This window comes from Phaenicophaeus curvirostris, chromosome 5 (assembly GCF_032191515.1).
Source record: "Phaenicophaeus curvirostris isolate KB17595 chromosome 5, BPBGC_Pcur_1.0, whole genome shotgun sequence".
NCBI lineage: Eukaryota > Metazoa > Chordata > Aves > Cuculiformes > Cuculidae > Phaenicophaeus > Phaenicophaeus curvirostris.
This window is the reverse complement of record NC_091396.1, coordinates 28862415-28882464: the sequence shown is the minus strand read 5'-3', so window position 1 is coordinate 28882464 and position 20050 is coordinate 28862415. Positions and strand designations below refer to the sequence as shown.

Here is a 20050-nt window from a genome sequence, read left to right as displayed (position 1 = left end):
AGGAGCACAATTACATGAAACAAGAGAACTGTAGGTAAGAGTTCAAACAGTGGAAACTGTTTGAAAGCCTTGGGATTTGACTTCTCATAGGGCAGGGAGCAGAGCAAGAAGAACATCATTGACCCTTTAAAGTTTACCTGCTTCAGCTTAATTAGAAAGTAATATCGCATGATGAATTGTGCTATTGCTACACTTCTGCTCTTGGACTACGAACTTCAACTTCCATTTATCATCTGATGCTGCAGGAGCTACACAGCACCTTTGGATCTTATCATAGCCACCCTGAGGAAGATGACCCAAGGTCTCTTACCTCACCTGCTGACAAAGGCCAGGCATCAGAACAAAAGACAAGCAAGCATTAGGCAGAGGTCCTCATCAAACAGCACCCAGGGAATGATTAATGGATTATTCCAACAAGCAAGGGGAAGCATGCGTTCATGATACACACTGAAATGGTCAAGAGCATCTACAACAGCCTTATTAGTTTGGCAATAACTCTAATATGAGAACAACGAAAGTTCTTGCAGGGGCATTTCTTGCAGGACATTTTACAGGGGCAAAACTTGAGGGACAGGGAGGGGAGAAGAAATTTATATCATTTCAAGCTACTCCATGCGCTATTTTGCTCTATGGTGGCAGTTTTATAACAGTGCTCATGACGTCTCAGTCAAGCTGAAGACAGACATTGCATTCTTCTACCTAGATCCTTAACAATATGCAATTATATCAGAAATTCGGCTAGAGGCAATCAGTTCCTGCTCATCACAGTTATGATAACAGGCTTGAAAGCATGGCCAGAACATAGCTAACACAATGAATTTGAACTCTTTCAGCCTCCAGACAATTTTACTCTTCTGAGGGCTGTTCTACCTACCTTCATATGTCCAATGTCTGCTTCAAATTCTCCTTGTTCTGGGAGTTCCCAACACCACAGATTGCATGGACAGCAGAAAACTCTGCTTACCCACACGTGCAGATCTGCGTTGGCTTCTGGGATAATTACATAGGACCATTGCTTCTCCATAGGGAATTGAAGAGGAGGTGTCTTTCCTGAGGGGGCAGAAGCCACACCATTTCCTCAATAGGCTTCTAAGGCTATGAAAACAGAGGTGCCAACACACAGCAGTCACTTCTGTTAACATACCCTTGTTCAGGCTGGAGTAATGAAGAGAGTCAGGTCAACAGAAGCCCGGCAGGGCAGTTCAGTCACTTACCCTAGCCCTCCCACTTCAGGAAGGCAGGGGAAGGATTTGATACTAACGCATTCCAAGCAGAAAGATGACTCAGTTCCCTGGCAAATAACGAACCCTGTTTATTCACAGCCTTCAGTTCCAGCAGGTGCCTTCTCAAGAAGAGCAGGGCAGGGAGTCAGTTACATCACACAGACAGCCATTTGGCTCCATCAGTCAAATATGTATATGGAAAATTTTTAAAATAAATAGATACTAACTATTCAACAGACCAGAACAACTCAAATGGAGAAATCTAGACATCACTGCTTTGAGTATAGTTGTATTACTGAGTCAGTTCCCAGGTCCCTCTCCCTCCTCTTGCTCCAAGCCCAGAGAGCAGATGCATTTTGCTCTACTGCAAGTCCTCCAGCCTGGATTCCATAACAAGGAGCGAGTAATTGGATGAGGGCACTTTGTCCCCAAGCACACCGTGCTGTATGCATTTACAAAGAGCATGGAGAATGAGTACACGTGCAATACATGTGACTGCACATCTAACAATTAAAGACTTGTATTAGCACAGAAAAAAGGCACACTATACTGCCAACATCTCCAGTTCCTCCCACTTAAGCATGCTACAGAGAGCTTTCAGTTGAGCAAGCAGGCCTGAACTAGAAGGTCTGAGGGCCTGACCATAAGTTGTTTCCTGGCAAAGGGAAAACAAATGCAAACCAAAACTCAAGCATTTGTTTTAACATTACTTATCTGAAGCCAGATAATGAGCTCTAGGAATCACAGCTAGACAGTTTAAGCATGTCAAAGACCACCATTTATCGTAAGTTCAGCATCATTCCCTACACAGAATATTACAAGTACATGAACTCAATGCACACCAGCAAAAAACGGGAACAGAAACAACTGTTCCAGGTTAAGTGAGCTTGTGCGGTCAGGCTGCCAACCCTGCAGCAGCTGGATCAGGAGGAAAAGCCACGTGCAGACAGCACAGGAGACAGTCGGCCTAACAAAGGACACCTCTCCAGAAAGGGAAGCTATTCACACTTCTTCCCTGTCTGTAAGAAAGCTGAGAACTGATATGTTTTATGGGATCACCAAATAGCAATCTGATTGAAGTCAGCTGTCTTTTAACTTCTAAGCACTCTGTGTTTATCTAAGATCTTTGTTGTACCATAATCTCATACAGGCCTCCCTCAAAACCAAACAACAACAACCAAAAAAAAGCCAAAACAACCGAAAACCAACACAGAAACCACTATAAAGCCCAAAACAACCAACCCAACTTTCAAATTCATTAAGAAACATCACTAGACTACAATTTCAACAAGTGCCATTGCTGACATGCTGGAGCAGGTAAACAAAGTCAAGTCCCAGAATAGTCCTATGGGCAACACCTATGGGGACAGAGGACTCAGCTTCCTACAAATTTTACTTACGTCTTATTGGTGAGCTCCTCACTGCTAGCCCTGGACTATCAAAAATGAGGTGGGAGAAGGGTTGTGGCTCAGCTAGGGAGGCACCAAAGTTATTTGACAAAGCAGAGTTATTTCTATACTTGCTTAATTTGCAAGCCAAGCTACTGCAAGAATAACATAGGGAAAAGGATCTTCGAGTGTGCTACAGTCATTACTGTGTATTTAAATTAAGGCCAAGAAAAAGAAAAGAAAGCTTACGCCTTCCTGCAAGTTTGGCAAAGACTGCATGTACGCAGCTTCCCAAAGTACTCAGGGAAGCTGGGCAGCAGGGAGTGACCTCTCAAGTCACTGCAGCAGAGAAAGCACAAGGTGTCATTTTTCTCCCCACCAACTCTCAGTAATTAAGTAAGAGAGCTCTAGAAACACTACACTATTCTTAAACTGGGAAACCAGCAAAGGCAGGGGGAGGAATGTGCAAGAGAACAGACAGCTTTTTCACTTGTTGTTCTACATAACAATTAGCAGCACATTCAAGAGCCCAAACTTCTACCAAGTCAATAAAACGAAGTATTTCCTACCCACAGGGAGACAGGCGCTCGGTCTGGAAAAAAGACACAAAGCCAGAAAGGTGACAGCAATAACCTCAGAGCTCATATAGACATCAACTGACCATTTAGATAGCACAGCAGCTTCTCCTACAGTTCAGGCTGTGGTTACATTCACATGATAAAACTCATTTCTATTTTCCATTTTCAGAAAATGCCAAACAGACAATAGTTGCCAAGTTTGTCCACAGCCTGCACACCTCACCCATAAACACAGCTGATTATCATGTCTGAATGTTCATGCCAGCTTCAGATTATCTCTTCATTTTATGTTCAACACTGACAAATTAGGTCTTTGTTCATTCCTCTGCATCCAGGCTAACATTTACTGAAATTATTTCCCCAACCCACAGTTTTGGCCTCCTCCCTTCAAGTACCTCCTTCCAACCACCTGAATCTCTTGTCTCTGCTTACAAATCCCTTTGTAACTTCTATTTACCCCACTGTTCCTCACCAAAATATTACCTTTCTCTAGCACTATCACTTTCAAGAATTGTAACAAGCATCTTTGGAATTATTTCTTACCAAGCCTGAACACAGCACGGCATAAACTTTTCCAATGCTACCACTTTACACTTAGAGGCTACGAGGTTTGCCAGAAAATCCTTCTTTCCACAGTACAGGTAAGCTCCGCACACCATAAGTTTAAACAAAACGCTGAACCCAAACTACAAATGCCAGGATACCAGGCCAGCTAGGTTTCCACAAGTAACAGGACACCCCATGTAAGGGGTGGGGATAAATTATACTGGGTAGGTCCATTCAGATTTGTTCCAGGCCACATTCCCACTGCTGCACAGTCCGAGCAGCCAGCACCATGCTGTTGCCTCTCTTCTCCACAGCTCTGAGGTATGCCCTCCTCCTGCTCAAGTCCTCCTTTTTCTCAGAACTCAACGTGTTATTCCCACAACAGATATTTAATACTTGAATAACTAAGACACAACTGATGTAAGCAATTAGTAAAAAATAGTAACAATGCAGGTTTTGTGAAATAAGGAACAAACCAAGATGGAATGACACTATTTATTTTTCGGTCTCCACCACAAGACACATTTCGTTGCTTTAGGTAAGGCAATTCTCTTCTGCTTTAGTTCCCTATCCCCTAAAAGTAAAGGGCACTACCCTCGTCTCTTATTTTGATGGTAAATTCAGTTACAGAGCCATCATCTAGTAGGCAGCTCTGCACCCATGGCAGGAGGCAAGGAAGTGTTCTGGTTGTTTTGGTTTTCAGGCTAGGATATGAGTGACATGCAGTTTAAATTCAATACTTTACACAGTGAGAGATCTACCAGAAGCCAATATATGCAGAGATCTGAACAGCATAGCCATTTAAATCAAAGAGCAGAGCAGCACATCAGAAGCTCAGGCTCCAACATGAACTCCAGAACAAGCTGTAAAAGTGACTGTACTCTTTTCCATTTTACATACAGCATTCACTGTCGCTAAGCAGGAAACAGGGTGTTCCTACCCTGCCAATCTACTTAAACCACAGACTGGTCTCAGTTGGATCAAAAGTAAACGCTTTATTTGCAATTTAGAACCAGAAGAGGCATCTCCTCACTGCCACGAGTAAGCCATGCCTAATTGCATCCGAAAAAAACCCAAAACAACACCAAACATTCACAGTCTTTTTGTGGAAAAGCCCAAAAATGCAGGTAATAGCTCAAGGCATACCTGAGCAAGAAAACAAACATAGCCTCCTGGAAAAGGAGGCTGCCCAGACTGCAGTCAACATCTGCCAAGCATTCTTCCAGAAAATAAACCCCATATTATGGAATTCTTCTGAGGATAGATGAGAAACCATTTAAATGCAAATAAAACCTCTGACAAGACAGCAAAGAAAGGTCTGCTTCAGGCTCGGCTGAAATCGAGAGGGATTCTGCAAAGTTGGTCTTTTACAGCTCTAACTCATGGGCATTTGCATGTCAGAAAGACAAAAACACCTGCTTCACCTCAGATCTACATCTGTCCCTTTCAAACCCTTACAAAAGACAGAGGATAAGCTGCTCCCTCGTCTGCAATCCCTATCAGAGCCATTTCCCCTCAGGATCCCTTTTTATACCTTTCCCCAAACACTGAAGAACTTGCAAATGTATGGTAACTAAGGAGGTAAGCTGCAATTTAGGACTTGGGGAGGTTCTCAATCTACCTTGTTTTCTTTATGCAAAAACTCAGAAACTTTCTGGTCCTGCGAGGACAGGGAAAAGAAAGGAGCAGAAGCAACATTACCCCCTTGTGGCAGCAAAGCAGTATGGAAATGAAATAAATTCTGAGAAACTCAAAGGGGAACAGCCTAAGGGTTTCTTTCTATATTTGTTGTATGTACAGGGATCTATAGGCTGCCGGAAAAGTCTTGATGACTTAAGAGACACAATATGAGTTGGAGTCACTCATATCGTACAGGCAAGTGAAAACATTACCACCACTTCCATGCTGCTGCACCTTCAGGCCCTGACATCCCTGAAAGAGCAGGGCAAAGGGGTTTGCGTTTGGCTAACAAATGAAACCACAGGTAGCACACCTATAACTTTCTAAGGGACAGGCAACACAACCAAACTTACTCGCAACGTACAGCACTGATGACTGGATTCCATTCATAATCTTGTTGCTTTCTCATCTCACCTAGGCAAGAAATTCCAGATTGCTTTGTATCACACAATCTTAGCTCAGGCAAGATAACTGGGTTCATATCATGTAGCAAAAATGCAGGCAGGAGGAACCTTGATCTTCAGACAAGAGTTGGCAAAATGAAAGCCAAATTTCACCCTGGATCCTGTTACATAGTTCCAGAGAAGCTGGTCTGCACATGTCACTTGTGCACGCTGCATCCAACGAACTAAAACTGATCAAAAAGCAATGCCTTTTGTCAGCTGGGCAGCTCAACAGGTCAATTTGCACAGCACTGGGGACTTTGCAACAATGGGGGGGACTCAAGGAGTCCATATAGTGCCTCCAGACAATACAAACTCCTCCACCTCACATACACTCCTTCCTACCTGTGTCCATAGAAAAACAATTGTCCAGGACAGTTCAAGACTTCTCAGATTTTCAGACAACTTCAATAGCCTATCTTGTCTTCCAAGCTAAATAAGTGAGACAAGGTGAAAAAATATGGATTCATAAGACAGAGGGCACAGAAGTTCTTCATAACACAGCCTACAGAATTTGACCTCTGAAATGAGTACAATGGAGTGGTTAGAGAAGTTTAACATGATTGCCAGACAAAGCTTCTTAAAAGAAGAATAAACATAGTAAGGGTTTCCTCATGAAACACAGGTTTCATGCAGACTTGTCTGCCTACAGGTCAGGGCTCATCTTTCATTCGCAGTAATTAATTCGCATATCTAGTCAAAACAGACAGGTAAACAATACCAGAACTGACCCCTTAGTATATTGCAAGCAGCTAAATCTTGAATGCATAGAGGACAAGTTTCCCGTTGTGTATTTTTCTTTCCCCCCTTTCTAGGGATTGTTTCACAGGGTAAGGTATGAAATATGTCAACAGGGACACACATGGTAGTCCTTGCTCCCCTGCAGCCTTTCAAGAAGGGTGCCATGCCAGAACCCAGAAACAACACTAGATTTAAAACAAGAGGATTTTGTTTTTGTGAAATAGCACTTAAGTTCTGCAGCTATCACTCGTGTCATACGAAAATAGTCAAAGAGGTGGCACTTGAAGATCTGGACTAGTTTTGTTACGCAGTGTTGCACTGTACCTGTCATTAACTGATATGGCGAAATATATTTCAATGGAGACCACTGCTAGGACTTCTAAGGTGTCATTTTCCTATGAAGGTGGGACTAGCTTCTCTCAAACAAGAAGCTGACTAAAAGAATCCTCTTTCATTCCCTGTTCAACTTTTCGTTATCAACCTGAATTGGTCCACACAGCAACAATGGCTTAAAGTACCTAGAGGATCTTTTCCCTGACTTCGATTACAGTATTAACACAATGCCTCCTTAACCCATTTTTTAATTAACAGGAAGATAGAGATGAATTCAACTAGCTATCATCTTTTGCTCAATTATCCAGATCTTGCCAATGGCTTCTATCACCAATGTTGTGGAGCACATTTTACATGGCAATGTCAGGGATTTTTAAGGCTCTTGTCACTTTGATGTTAGAAGTGAGACAAAGACAGATCCAGAGGGGGAAAAAACCCTGTATTTGAGTTAATGAGATCAGGCTGGAGAACCTCAGAAAGGTTGAAGCACAGTCTCACCAGCTTCTGATTAAGGAAGACTACCTGCCTGAGGGTAGGAAGGCTCTGCAGAGGGATCTGGGGAGGCTAGCTCAACGGGCGGAAATAAATTGTATGAGGTTTAACAAAGCCAAGTGCTGGGTCCTGCACTTGAGACACAAAACCCCCATGCAGTGCTACAGGCTTGAGGAAGAGTGGCTGGAGAGCTTCCTGGTGGAAAAGGACCCGGAGGTGTTGATCGACAGCCAGTTGAACATGAGCCAGCAGTGTGCCTGCCCAGGTAGCCAAGAAGGGCAACAACAACCTGGCTTGTATCAGAAATAGCATGGCCAGCAGGAATACAGAAATGATCGTGGCCCTGTACTCAGAGCTGGTGAGGCCACAGCTCAAATACTACATTCAGTTTTAGGCCCCACAACACAAGGACACTGAGGTGCTGGAGCACATCCAGAGAAGGTTAATGAAGCTGGTGAAGGGGCTGGAGGACAAGTCTTGAAGACTCACTGAGGGAACTGGGGTTGTTTGGTCTGGGGAAGAGGAGGTTGAGGGATATGTTATCGCTGCCTGCAACCACCTGAAAGGAGGTTGTAGAGAGGCAAGTGCTGATCTCTTCTCTTAAGTAACTAGTGACGGGACAAAGGAAATGGCCTCAAGTTGTGCCAGCAGAGGTTTAGATTGGCTAACAGGGAAAACTTCTCACTGAAAGAGTGGTGAAGCACTGGAATAGGCTGTCCAGGGAAGTGGTGGAATCAACATCCCTGGAGGTGTTAAAAAACCTGTAGACATAGCAGTTTGTGACATGGCTTAGTAGGCACAGTGGCGTTGGGCTGATGGTAGGACTTGATATCTTAGAGGTCTTTTCCAATCTTAATGATTCCACTCTGTGATTCTACAAACATTCTCCCAGTTTCATACCTCACTGACAGTGCTTTAAGAAGCACACAGCTCAGCACCTGTGCTGCGTTCAGGCCAAGCTGAAGGCAACAGGGCTGCTTTACTGCTAAGGCTCTCAGTGACACATTCCTAGAAACAGAGGTGCCAGAGCAGTTAGTCAGGAATAGCTTCATTACATGCTTATTATCTTGGACTAATCATTAAGGCATTAATTAGCCCAGAATTAATTGCAGAAGTCTCTCCCTACCCAGCTGACATAGCTGTATCAACAGAATTCAAAGAACAGCCCTCATTAAACTACCTGTTAACTTAATTGATCTTCTATGGCAATGCGTTCCCAGCAAGCTACTTCTCAGCCAGGCAAAACAGGTCAAGGAATGAATCCTGCCCATAGACAGAGAAAATGAATACACACACAGAGTTTCCAGGTGCAATTTTTATCTTAAGTTTTTCAGCAGGCTTTGGAATACAGAGCTCAATTGCCCAATGAGGACATCTAATGGAGAGACAGAGAAGAACTGCATATAAAAGAGATTAGAAGCAAATACACAAATGCCCCCTAGTGCTAAGAATTAACCTAAGGTCCATAGACACAAAATTACATCGACTGAAAGTGTGTTTGCAGTTAGCATCTGTACCCCTAGCCATGAAGGGTTACTTTCCCTCCCCTATTTCCCCAGCACTTTGACCATTACACAGCTTACATCTCACAAACCTTAGTGAACATCTTCGCATGCTTCTGCAGCTGTAAAAGTTAACAGACATTTTGTACTCTGCTGTGCAAGTGTGGTTCCAGAACCTCCCGCTGTGGGAGCACACCTGCAGGATATAGCTGTCCCATACGCAGGGTTTCTTTTAAAGGGAAAGATTTAATAGAGACTTCCACAAGTCCACCCAACGTGTTTAACAGGAAAGGAGATCGAAGTTTTACTTCAAGCAAGTTGCTATGAGCACCTAGTAACAGACTGCTTACTGCTTCCAGCTTCCTTCCCTCACTACTCTACAATTACCTTAACTTCAGTTAAAAAGTGAAGCAGAAGCCCCTTGCCATACCCCTTCTTGAGAAAGGCCTGATAACAGAAGGAGGAGACTGAGAAAACAAGAGGCACTTTGAGCTTCTCTGCAATCTCTGTCAAAAGGGTTTCAACTCTTTCATCTTATAGGAGTTCCTCTGGAATTCAGCTTGTGCATTGAACTACACACTCCAAGTAATTATCTCAGCAAAAAGCACCTGTTTGCACAGGTGACGAGGGAGGCAACTAACCCTGCAGAGACGCTACAGCCACTGACTAGGCAGCAGCAACCACCATGGGCAACAGGCAAAGTCACCCAGACATTTAGTCACAGGATCTCAGCTGTCAGGCAGTTACCCATTCACCTCCTGCGCATCATGGTGGAGCATCAGGGCATTTTTAAATTATACAATTCTCACAGAAAATATCACTTTTACTGTTCCCACCACACCTCATTGCCCAAATACGTGCCAACTACCTGATCAATAAAAAGGTTATTTGCCCTTGTTATTTCTGGCACTACACTGACTCAGCCCTGAAAACAAGCTACAGAGCAGAGATATGAGCACGTACAGCTGTTTCAAAATAATGCAAGACTTACTCAAGGGCCATTTAAAAGCTAAATCTGTCAGCTCCTTCTCACCTCTCTACCCTGTAAGAGGGGACTAGAGGATATTCGATTTAAAGTAATGGCAGGTAAGTCCACGCCCAAGAAAGAAGTAGTTACCATGTAATCAGCTTGGAGCTGTCACTATGGCAGGATATAAAAAAACAAAACCGGGGCAAGGATTTAGAAGCAGATGAATAATTTCTGGACCACCACCACTTACTTGCTATGCAACTACAGCAACAAGGCAGGCAGCCACTGTTCCAGTCTGAGTATAATCAGCTTATCTGCAGGAAGAATGAAAGAATTTCCCTTCCTCAGGCACTACAGTGTACAAAGCCTCGCCAGCTACATCTGCATCCAGCCCAGGAACTCTGCTTTCCTGAAGCACAAAGCATCCACTTCCAAGAAACAGCAGGATTGAACCTTCCCTCTGACAAGCGCATAAACCACTTGACAGAGAGGATGGCAAACTGAAACCCAGAAGGGAAGCCCTATCCAAAGTACCAATGTAGCCGAATGTCCATACAAGCAAGTAGAGACACTTTCACACAAAGCACAGGTCCTTCCTGGTACGAGTTCGATTTGACTTATTCTGTTTCCTGTAACACATCTGAAGTATGTGTGTATATATATACATATATATAAAATTATATATATATATTCTTCCAGGAAAGAATCACTTTCTTAAAAAAAGAATATAGCAGAGCCTAAAATTTTCAGTGATCAGTGTACCCCCAACTAGCCCAGCCTAGCTTTGGGTCAATGAGAGCCACTTCCAAAACTTATGACTCACAGGCAAAAGACAGCACAGCACATCCTGCATTCCCACCCTTCTGCACTGTCTGGGAAACACCAAGAGCATGGTTCACCACAAAGATCTGCTGCCAGAGCCCATCTTTCAGTCTGTTCCACCATTCCTCCTTTCCCATTGAGTGGTCTGATGGTTGTCCTTACAACCTGCAGCACGACAATGGCAGCTAGAACAGACATTCTATTTTTATCTACATAAACTGCACATGAGAAAAAGGTTTTAACTCTGAAAATACTGAAAAACTCAGACTAGATGGGAAAGGTTGAAGAAAAAAAAATAGAGGAGGAAGACCAAGCATATATCTTACCTCCTGAGTGAATCCTCCTCTGAGCTTTCCTCAGGCATTTCCTGGTTTAAGGCCTCCTGTGATACATTCCCAGGTCTGCTTGAAGCCGACTGGCTGTAAACTCTTTCCCAGTGTCCCGTCTCCTGGTTAAAGACCACTCCCACGGTCCTCTCCTCCTGCGGAGTGGAAGAGCTGCCCAGCTGCAGCCTGCTAGAGGCAGGAGCTCTGCCCTCGGTTCTCTCTGCAGGCTGCACCTGGCTGGTATTTGGAGGCACACCCTCAAATGTGCTTTGGACCTGCCCTGGTGTGTAGCTAGGCGTGCTTCTTTCCCAGCGCAGCGTGTCATTGTTAAAGGTCAGCAGGTTATGACAAGCGCGACAGCGGTTCAGGTGACCCCGGGATAAATTGGAATTGTTTTCACTGCTGTGTGGGGTCTGCTGATGGGAGGGACCAGGCCGATCAGGCTCAATGTTGTTGTTGAGCATTTCTTGAGCCTGTTGCGACTGGCTGGGCTCCCCACCCATGCCCTGATCTAACTCCTGAAGCCGGTCATATTCCAGGAAGAATCGCCTCAAATCACACTGGAGGTCATTACGGATGCTGGCTGGATTGCTCGGGCCAGCGCTACTACTACTGTCCGCCTCAGCCCCTGGGGCCAGAAAGCCCCTCCCTTCTGTTGCAGAGGTATAGACAGATGCCTGGGAACCTCCCTCCTGCTGCCGCAGCACCGACAGCAAGCTCACAGAGGAGGCACTGGTCCTAGGGGGAGGCATGGCTTCCAGCTCTGACCGAGAGCTCATGTTCAGCACTGTCCTGGACCAGTCAGACCCACCTAAGCCTGAAGCCATCTCTCTCGCAGACTGCTGGTACCGGGACTGGTGGCCTGCCAAGGGCCCACTGAGGGACCGCCGTGTGGGGCCCAGGCTAAGGTGGCGCAGGGTGCTGCCAGCAGTGCTGCTCTGAACTGTGCTGAAAGCAGAGGGTCTGTTAAGTATCCCCTGCTCCTCCTGCGCTACGGATGCCTGCTCTGGGGGTTGATAAGGCTCTGTCTGCACAGAGGAGAAGGAAGTGCCAGTGGCCCCAGAAGATGTGGAGGGTGCGTTTTCCTGATGTGGGAAGAGAGAAGAAGGAAGTCTTGCACTAGAGCATCGGCTGCAAAGGCACAACATCCCCAGGTGCTGGCAACACTCTGCTGTGGGATAGCTGACACGCTCCCGGAGCCTGTTATAGACAGATGCCCTTGTGTTCTCACTGGCTGGAGGCAGAGGTGGTGGTGGTGGAGGCGGTGGAGGGGATGAGGTAGCAGAGTCTTGAACACTGTTTTGCTCTCCCACCTGTATGCCAGAGGAGCGGGAGGACAACATATGCAGGAAGTTGTGGAGGAGGGGTGTGCGCCTCACAGGCTGAGATGGAAGGATAGCGCGCTGGCGATAATGAGGCATCTCTGTGCTGTCCACAGAGATTTCCACTTCCTCGTCACTCTGCAGAAGGAAACAACTGAAGTTCAGTCACCTCAGAGCAAACTTCTATACCTCCAAATAAACAGAAAGTCCTCTGCCACCCCAGAGAGATGAAAGGATGAGATACATCCGTCCTTAGAGGCCTTGACTTGCAGAAAACCAGCTGACTCTTTATTTCAAACTTCATTTTATGGATACAGCAAACCTCTCCCTACAGATCAGTGAGCTTTGACAATACACTGTTCATACCAACAGAACTGTCATTCTCTGAGGGTCAGCAGCCATGGGGAGCATTGTTAATACCTCCTGTTGCTTCAAATCCAGCTGAATGTCACAACAGAACTGAAAGAGCAGGGCCACTGGGACATTTTGCACCACTAATGAGACAGTGAAGGCAAAACAAACATGCTTTACAGAGCTCTAAGAGCTCTACGCATAACACAAGAACATTCATGTGACCAATTAAGGCAAGACAGAATTCAGCTTAGGAAGACTTCAGGTTTTCAGAAAAGCACAGAGGCTGCTTAGGAACAGACTGGGGTCAATGTACATGGAACATTTTGTAATTTGTCAGTCAACACAGGCACTGACATTCCCCTTACCTGCTGGTTAGAAGGGTTAACAATTGCCGTGAGCAAGTAGTGTCCCAAGGGATCAAACCGTACCAGCCTAGAACAAAAGCAGAACCAGACTATCAATCATCAGTTCACATTCCACATGGACACAGGAAGCTAGACACAGTAGGGAGGAAAATCTCACATGAAATACTTGCAATGAGAATGTTACTACGTTACCATTATCATCTTCTGAAGGACATTCAAAAGTTTATGCCTTAAGAAGAAATAAACTTATCTAGCTGAAGACTGCAGTATTTTGTAGACCACAGTAATACTATAAAGTTACTGGGAAGTAAGTACTGCTGTATCAACTGAAACAGCCAGAAACCTTTAAGGAACATATATACACACATGACAAACTGGAATTTGGTACAAAGGGAGAGATTAACTTCCCTTGAACGTTACATCACTGTCTTATTTTAAATTGCTCAAAAGAATGCATCAAGTTTCCAGCAATGCAGTTTACCTCTATAACTGCAACCAACTAACAGCTCAGCATTCTTTCCAGCAATTTCTGGGTTTTCTCACCCTTATGGATGAGAAGTTTAATTACTACGCCCCTACAAATGAACATGAAGTAGATTCTGGGTATTTATTGGGCACACGTCAGATTACAAACATGAACAACCAGGCTGATCTATTACTTCCTATCAGTTTCTTTCCTATGCACAGAACTACTTTTCTACCAGCTGGATCAAGAAGCTGCAAGCAATGCTTCCCTCTACTGCGTCAGTGCAGAGGGTATACAGAGGAACCCCCACATTCCCTAAATCTGACCATTTTTCACATACAAGGGTTCTCTTCCCTCAGAAGCAAGAACTCACCTGACCCGCTCCATTTCACTGGCTGTTTTCACCACTGCAAAAGGCTCCCGACGACTCCAGTCCCAGAAATGTATCTCATTGGCAGTTGCAATTAGCAAGAGCTGAGCCGTAGGATGAAAAGCAAGTGACGCAATGGCATTGTTGCTATCTGTGAACCAGCTCTCACTTCCACCCTGAGTGAGGAATCAAGAATCACAAGCAGTTTACCACATAGTGTGAGATGACTAGGTTTCCAGGTATGTGCCATCCCTCCAAGACTCTGCCTAGAGCATAGAAGTGACATGCTTTCTTGGCAACAACAGCTGTTCTCATAGGAGGTCGTGTGTAATGCCTTGAACATAAAACTACCTCCAACTATGACCGTAGATGTATTTTTGTAGGTAAAGTGTGTCTCAAGCACATTTCAAAGTGACCAGGTAAATACACATGTTTTGTTTCTGTGCCAGTCACCAGATTAGGTAGAAATGGCAGAGCAGTAGCTTCTCTAATGAAGAGCTCAGAAGTGCTCAGTGGAATGAAAAATGACACAACTTTCATATAAGCTAAGCATGCACCTGGCAGAAAGTTCTCCAGCATTATCTGTACCACTCTTACCAACCAAACAGGCAAGGCAAAAGGACCATGACCTACCTGGCGAGACTGAACGAAGATCTATCGCCTCCTCTCTAAATAGAGGAGGATCACTACAATCTGTTCTACGCTTTTAGAGACAGGTCCCAGCAAAGCTTCCAAACAGGTCCCTTACCAGGCAATATTTGGGAAAAACTCAGACAAAAAAGGTCACCACCCACCAAATACCAAAGGCACATGTTTCAGGAAGAACTTACATGTAAATCCCAAATTCTAACCTCCCCATCCAGGCATCCTGAAGCAATGAGGCCTGGGATGGTGGGATGGAAAGTGACACACCAGGGAGTGCGGCGATGTCCAACCAAGGAATGAACACACTTGCCCGTTTTCACCTCTGTGATGTAGATGTTGTGGTTCACATGTGTGGAAGCCATTAATGTCCTGGGAATGCAGAAGGTAGGACAAACATTAGCATGAGAAGAGTCTGGCAAAAGCAGACCATGAGCTTCATCTCAACAGGGTCTGTGCACACCTAACCCAGCAGCTCTCCCACATAGAGCCGCACTCCCAAAGAGTAAGACACTACTGTTTAACCAGCAGCTACAAACCTTCCTGTGGCCAGATTTCAGGGTCCTCTGATCCGCAAGCACAAACTTGACCTTGAAAGTCAAGAGTGAACATGCAGCTCAGAAGGAACTCCTGAGTCACAGTTTGGGCCAAATAAATATTCCCAATTCTCCATAACATCTCAACCATGGTCAAATCAAGTGACCCTAAGAGAGATCCCACCTCTGTTTCTGTTTCAAGTAAACACATCATTCTGCCCTGTTCTGTAGTCCTAGATATCCCAATGGGTATGCCACATCACTTGGCATGTTGGGCTAAAACACCCTTTACTCCCTCAAGTTTCTTATGAAATCCCACGGTGGCCACACAGATCTTTTTTCCTTAGAACTACGCATCGCTTTGGTACCTGAAAAATTGAACACCAACTATGCTTGAACCTGTGAGAACCGGAAGGTGAGCATGTTCCATCCATGCACATCAGGAGCCAGAAGTTTCACTCAGCTATTCAGGACTGAACAACTCAATGGGCACAGGCCTCCATCACTTTTTTAAGTGTAAGGAGACTGCTGAAACAGGGAACGAACTAGGAGTTAATTACCTGTCTGGACTAAACGCCAGCAAGAAGGTGGAGCGTGGACTGTCTGGTAAGTCAACTTTCTGAAAAAGCCAACAAAGCAGGAAGTGTTGCAAGTGTCATATGATTATACTTTAACCGTAAGCCACACAGACAACAAGGGGAACCCGCTGCATGAACATATCTAGTATAACATCACTGCAGAAACCAAACAGAGCCAAAGAGCACACCAAATGCACAATCACAAAATCATTTATCTCAAATCCCTGCCTCCCTACCCTCGCTCCAAGGTCAAGCTATGCATCTCTGTCCCACAACCTTACCTTGCCTTCCCATTTCATCCATCGGGTTTTATCCTCCACCAGTTCTTGCAGGAGCCGTTGAGCACCCAAGGCTTGGGTACCCCGTTCCCTACCCCACAGGATGCGGACAGCATTCTTCTCTGGTACAACCTTCATGGTTCTCAGCAGCCAATGCGATACAAACTACTGGAAGGAGGCACTAGCAGGTTTCAGATGACAACCACCACCAAGCTACAACTCGGCTATCCACATTTCAATTGTTTATCTTCATGGAAACCTAGAAGAAGAAGAGAACGATAAGGAAGGCAGCTTTTACCTTGATCACCTGGATGTAATAAGAGCTTTAAATACCAAAAGACAAGATTTAAGACAAAAAAAAATCTATCCTCTCCTGCAGCTTTTGCTATAATCTTCCATTATTGAGGCCCAATTCTGACATTTCTACAGCCAAAGATTACTTGAAAGGTTTTTGAAAGCATCCAGCCTTTTCAATGTATACATTCCCTAGCCATACCACATCTAAAGAGAATAAAAAATTGGTCTTTAAACTCTTTCCCATCCCTCAGTCACTTGCTGCATGTAATAAAGAAAAAAAAAAAAGATTTATGAAGAGATAGTTTTTACACCTTGAATATTTAGGTTCCATCTGGGAAGGCTGACTGATAGCTAGAGGAACAGTGTTAAAAAATGGCAATGGCAGAGAAAAGTCTCCAGAGAACTATTCAAATTTCAGTAATAGTAATTATTATCACTGCAAAGATATGATGATTCCTAGACCTCAAGTCCAAATTACTTCCAACTCTATCACAACAGTTTACAATGTATGAAAACAACCACGTATGGACCAAAATCTGACAGTGCAGCAGCATTTTGGCCAACTCCATCACAATGATTTGTTCCACCTGTCTGCACATCATCTTTCCATCTACACTGCTCTTAGAGCAACAGTTCACCCAAGTAATGCATAATGGCAAAGATTAATGCTTTTAATACACTTTGAGCTGCTAAGGAAAGCATTAATATCCCTTTTCTAGAAAAAAAAGGTACATTCTTCAAAAGAACTAAATACAGCAGCCCTAATAGGAACCAAGTTAGACAGCTTCTCAATGGTCTCATACATAAGAGTCTGCCATCAAAAGCTCTCAAAACAAGAAGTTTCTTAGAACACATAAACCAAGAAATGCTGCTGCAATGCTATTACTTATTGATGCCAGCAGAGCACATATACTACCATGGTCTCTTTAGAGAGTAAAGATCTAAAGATAAATCTTCCTCAGTTCATGCTACACTGAACAAAACCATCAATATTCAACAGAGAAGTAAGTGGCAACTTAAAAAAAAAAAAAAAAAGAAACAAAGAAAAAAGGTTCATGTACACATGAAGAGGTTAATGGCTCAATGACAGAACTTGTAATAGTAAAACATTTCTTTCCTCCCATTCTCCCTAAAAAAAAACCAAACCAAACTCCTGAGCAGATGATTTAAGACAGCTGCTGCTTACAGAGAGGAGCTGTCTGAGGAGATAAGCCAGGAAAATGAGTTCTAATAAAACAGACTGGTTTTCATTTGCAGAAGTACAATAAAGGGTACTGAAGTGGTGAAGAAGTAAAGGCATCCATCTTCCTAGAAAAGAAATTCACCATGAAGAAATACAAGCTAGCTGGAAATTTCCTGATGCTTAACGTGAACAGCATGGGGATCATCTATTTTAGAGAAACTAAACTTCATAGTGTAAAATAAGACTTCTTCTGAGAATCTGTGAAAGACAGCCAAACATTAGGTAGGAATTATTCTACGAAATAAAAGCCTTACTGGAAAGCAACATAAAAACAAAAGATATCATGCTGCAAGTGGATTCTTAAAAGGAACTGCACAGATTAAAAAATCCCAGACCTAAAAATGCTAGAACAAGGATAATTGGAGTGGCTACAGCCAACAGTATAATACAGAAATCACTAAACCAAAAATATTTTTTCATTGAAAGCTAATAAATCATCATCTGGATATTGCACGCAGCACCACTCACCCATGTTCAGAAATGACTGGATTCAGATGGGAAGCAGTGTGGAGGGGAAGGGCAGCTCAGAACAATACAGGCAATAAAAAAACTAATTTACAAGAGGAAACTGTAAGTCTAGTTCCACCTAGTAAAAATAAGAAAACAGTAGCTGAATATTCTATATGAGCATATTCAAGGAGTAAGGACTGCAGCAATCCAAGAATAAACATATGAATGAGGCACAACTGGAAGACGATATCTGCAGCTGAAATAAGCTGGAAGTCTGAAGACATCTCAAACACTAAGCTTTGGAATACCGTTTCAATAGTTATAAAGGACAAACAACCCAAATAACTTAAGAGATCCCGTAACTTAAAAGGAGGATAACCAAATTACTGATGAGAAAGAACAAGCTCTGGCAATTTGGGAACATTTCATAGAATCATAGAATAACCAGGTTGGAAAAGACCCACAGGATCATCGAGTCCAACCGTTCCTATCAAACACTAAACCATGCCCCTTAGCACCTCCATCCACCCGTCCCTTAAACACCTCCAGGGAAGATAAATCAACCACCTCCCTGGGCAGCCTGCGCCAGTGCCCAATGACCCTTTCCGTGAAAAATTTTTTCCTAATCTTCAGACTAAACCTCCCCTGGCAAAGCTTGAGGCCATTCCCTCTCGTCCTGTTCCCTGTCACTTGGGAGAAGAGGCCAGCAACCTCCTCTCTACAACCTCCATTTAGGTAGTTACAGAGAGCAATGAGGTCTCCCCTCAGCCTCCTCTTCTCCAGGCTAAACAACCCCAGCTCTCTCAGCCTCTCCTCATAAGGCCTGTTCTCCAGCCCCTTCACCAGCTTCGTTGCTCTTCTCTGGACTCACTCCAGAGCCTCAACATCCTTCTTGTAGTGAGGGGCCCAGAAGTGAACACAGGATTCGAGGAGCAGTTTCACCAGTGCCGAGTACAGAGGGAGAATAACCTCCCTGGACCTGCTGGTCACACCATTTCTGATACAAGCCAAGATGCCATTGGCCTTCTTGGCCACCAGGGCACACTGCTGGCTCATGTTCAGTCGGCTGTCAACCAACACACCCAGGTCCCTCTCCTCCAGGCACCTTTCCAGCCAGACTTCCCCAAGCCTGTAGCACTGCATAGGGTTGTTGTGCCCCAAGTGCAGGACCCGGCATCTGGCCTTGTTAAACGTCATGCCATTGGACTCAGCCCAGCAGTCCAGCCTGTTCAGATCCCTTTGCAGAGCCTCCCTACCCTCCAGCAGATCAACACTTCCACCCAGCTTAGTATCATCCGCAAACTTGCTAAGGGTGCACTCAATGCCTTCATCCAGGTCATTGATAAAGACATTGAACAGGGCTGGACCCAGCACTGAGCCCTGGGGAACCCCACTTGTCACTGGCCTCCAGCTGGATTTCACACCATTTCCCACCACTCTCTGGGCCCGGCCATCCAACCAGTTTTCCACCCAGGAGAGTGTGCGCCTCTCCAGGCCAGAGGCTGACAGTTTCCAAAGCAGAATGCTGTGAGAAACTGTGTCAAAGGCTTTACTGAAGTCCAGGAAGACCACATCCACAGCCTTTCCCTCATCCAGCAGCTGAGTCACTTTGTCATAGAAGGCAATCAGATTAGTGTGGCAAGACCTGCCTTTTGTGAACCTGTGTTGACTGGGCCTGATCACCTGGTTTTCTTGCATGTGCTTCATGATAGCACTCCAGATCACCTGCTCCATGACTTTCCCTGGCACTGAGGTCAGACTGACAGGCCTGTAGTTCCCTGGATCCTCCCTATGACCCTTCTTGCAGATGGGCACAACATCAGCCAGCCTCCAGTCCAGTGGGACCTCCCCAGTCTTCCAGGACTGTTGGAAGATGATGGAAAGGGGTTTGGCCAGCACATCCGCCAGCTCCTTCAATACCCTTGGATGAATCCCATCCAGCTCCATAGACTTGTGGGTGTCTAGTAGGGCTAGCAAGGCTCTGACCACCTCCTCTTGGATCATGGGAGCCTCATTTTGCTCCTCTAGCTCCTGGGTTTGTACACAGACAGAACAACTTTCTTTACAATTAAAGACTGAGGCAAAGAAGGCATTAAGTACCTCAG

The 20050-nt window shown here is 44.7% G+C and overlaps 1 protein-coding gene across 3 annotated transcripts in view; it reads right to left on the bottom strand.

Moving 5' to 3' along the window:
• AMBRA1 (autophagy and beclin 1 regulator 1) overlaps positions 1 to 20050 on the bottom strand; it is a 139306-nt gene that overhangs the window by 109346 nt on the left and 9910 nt on the right. For 2 of the 3 annotated variants that reach the window (XM_069858031.1, XM_069858032.1), the window contains exons 2-7: positions 15959 to 16214; positions 15660 to 15718; positions 14752 to 14935; positions 13925 to 14097; positions 13086 to 13152; positions 11045 to 12504 (exon numbers count right to left, since the gene is read on the bottom strand). In XM_069858031.1, coding sequence (XP_069714132.1) covers positions 11045 to 12504; positions 13086 to 13152; positions 13925 to 14097; positions 14752 to 14935; positions 15660 to 15718; positions 15959 to 16093 — 2078 coding nt within the window. In that variant the 5' untranslated portion in view covers positions 16094 to 16214. The remainder of the gene's footprint in view (positions 1 to 11044; positions 12505 to 13085; positions 13153 to 13924; positions 14098 to 14751; positions 14936 to 15659; positions 15719 to 15958; positions 16215 to 20050) is intronic. The other variant, XM_069858033.1, reaches the window with a different exon arrangement.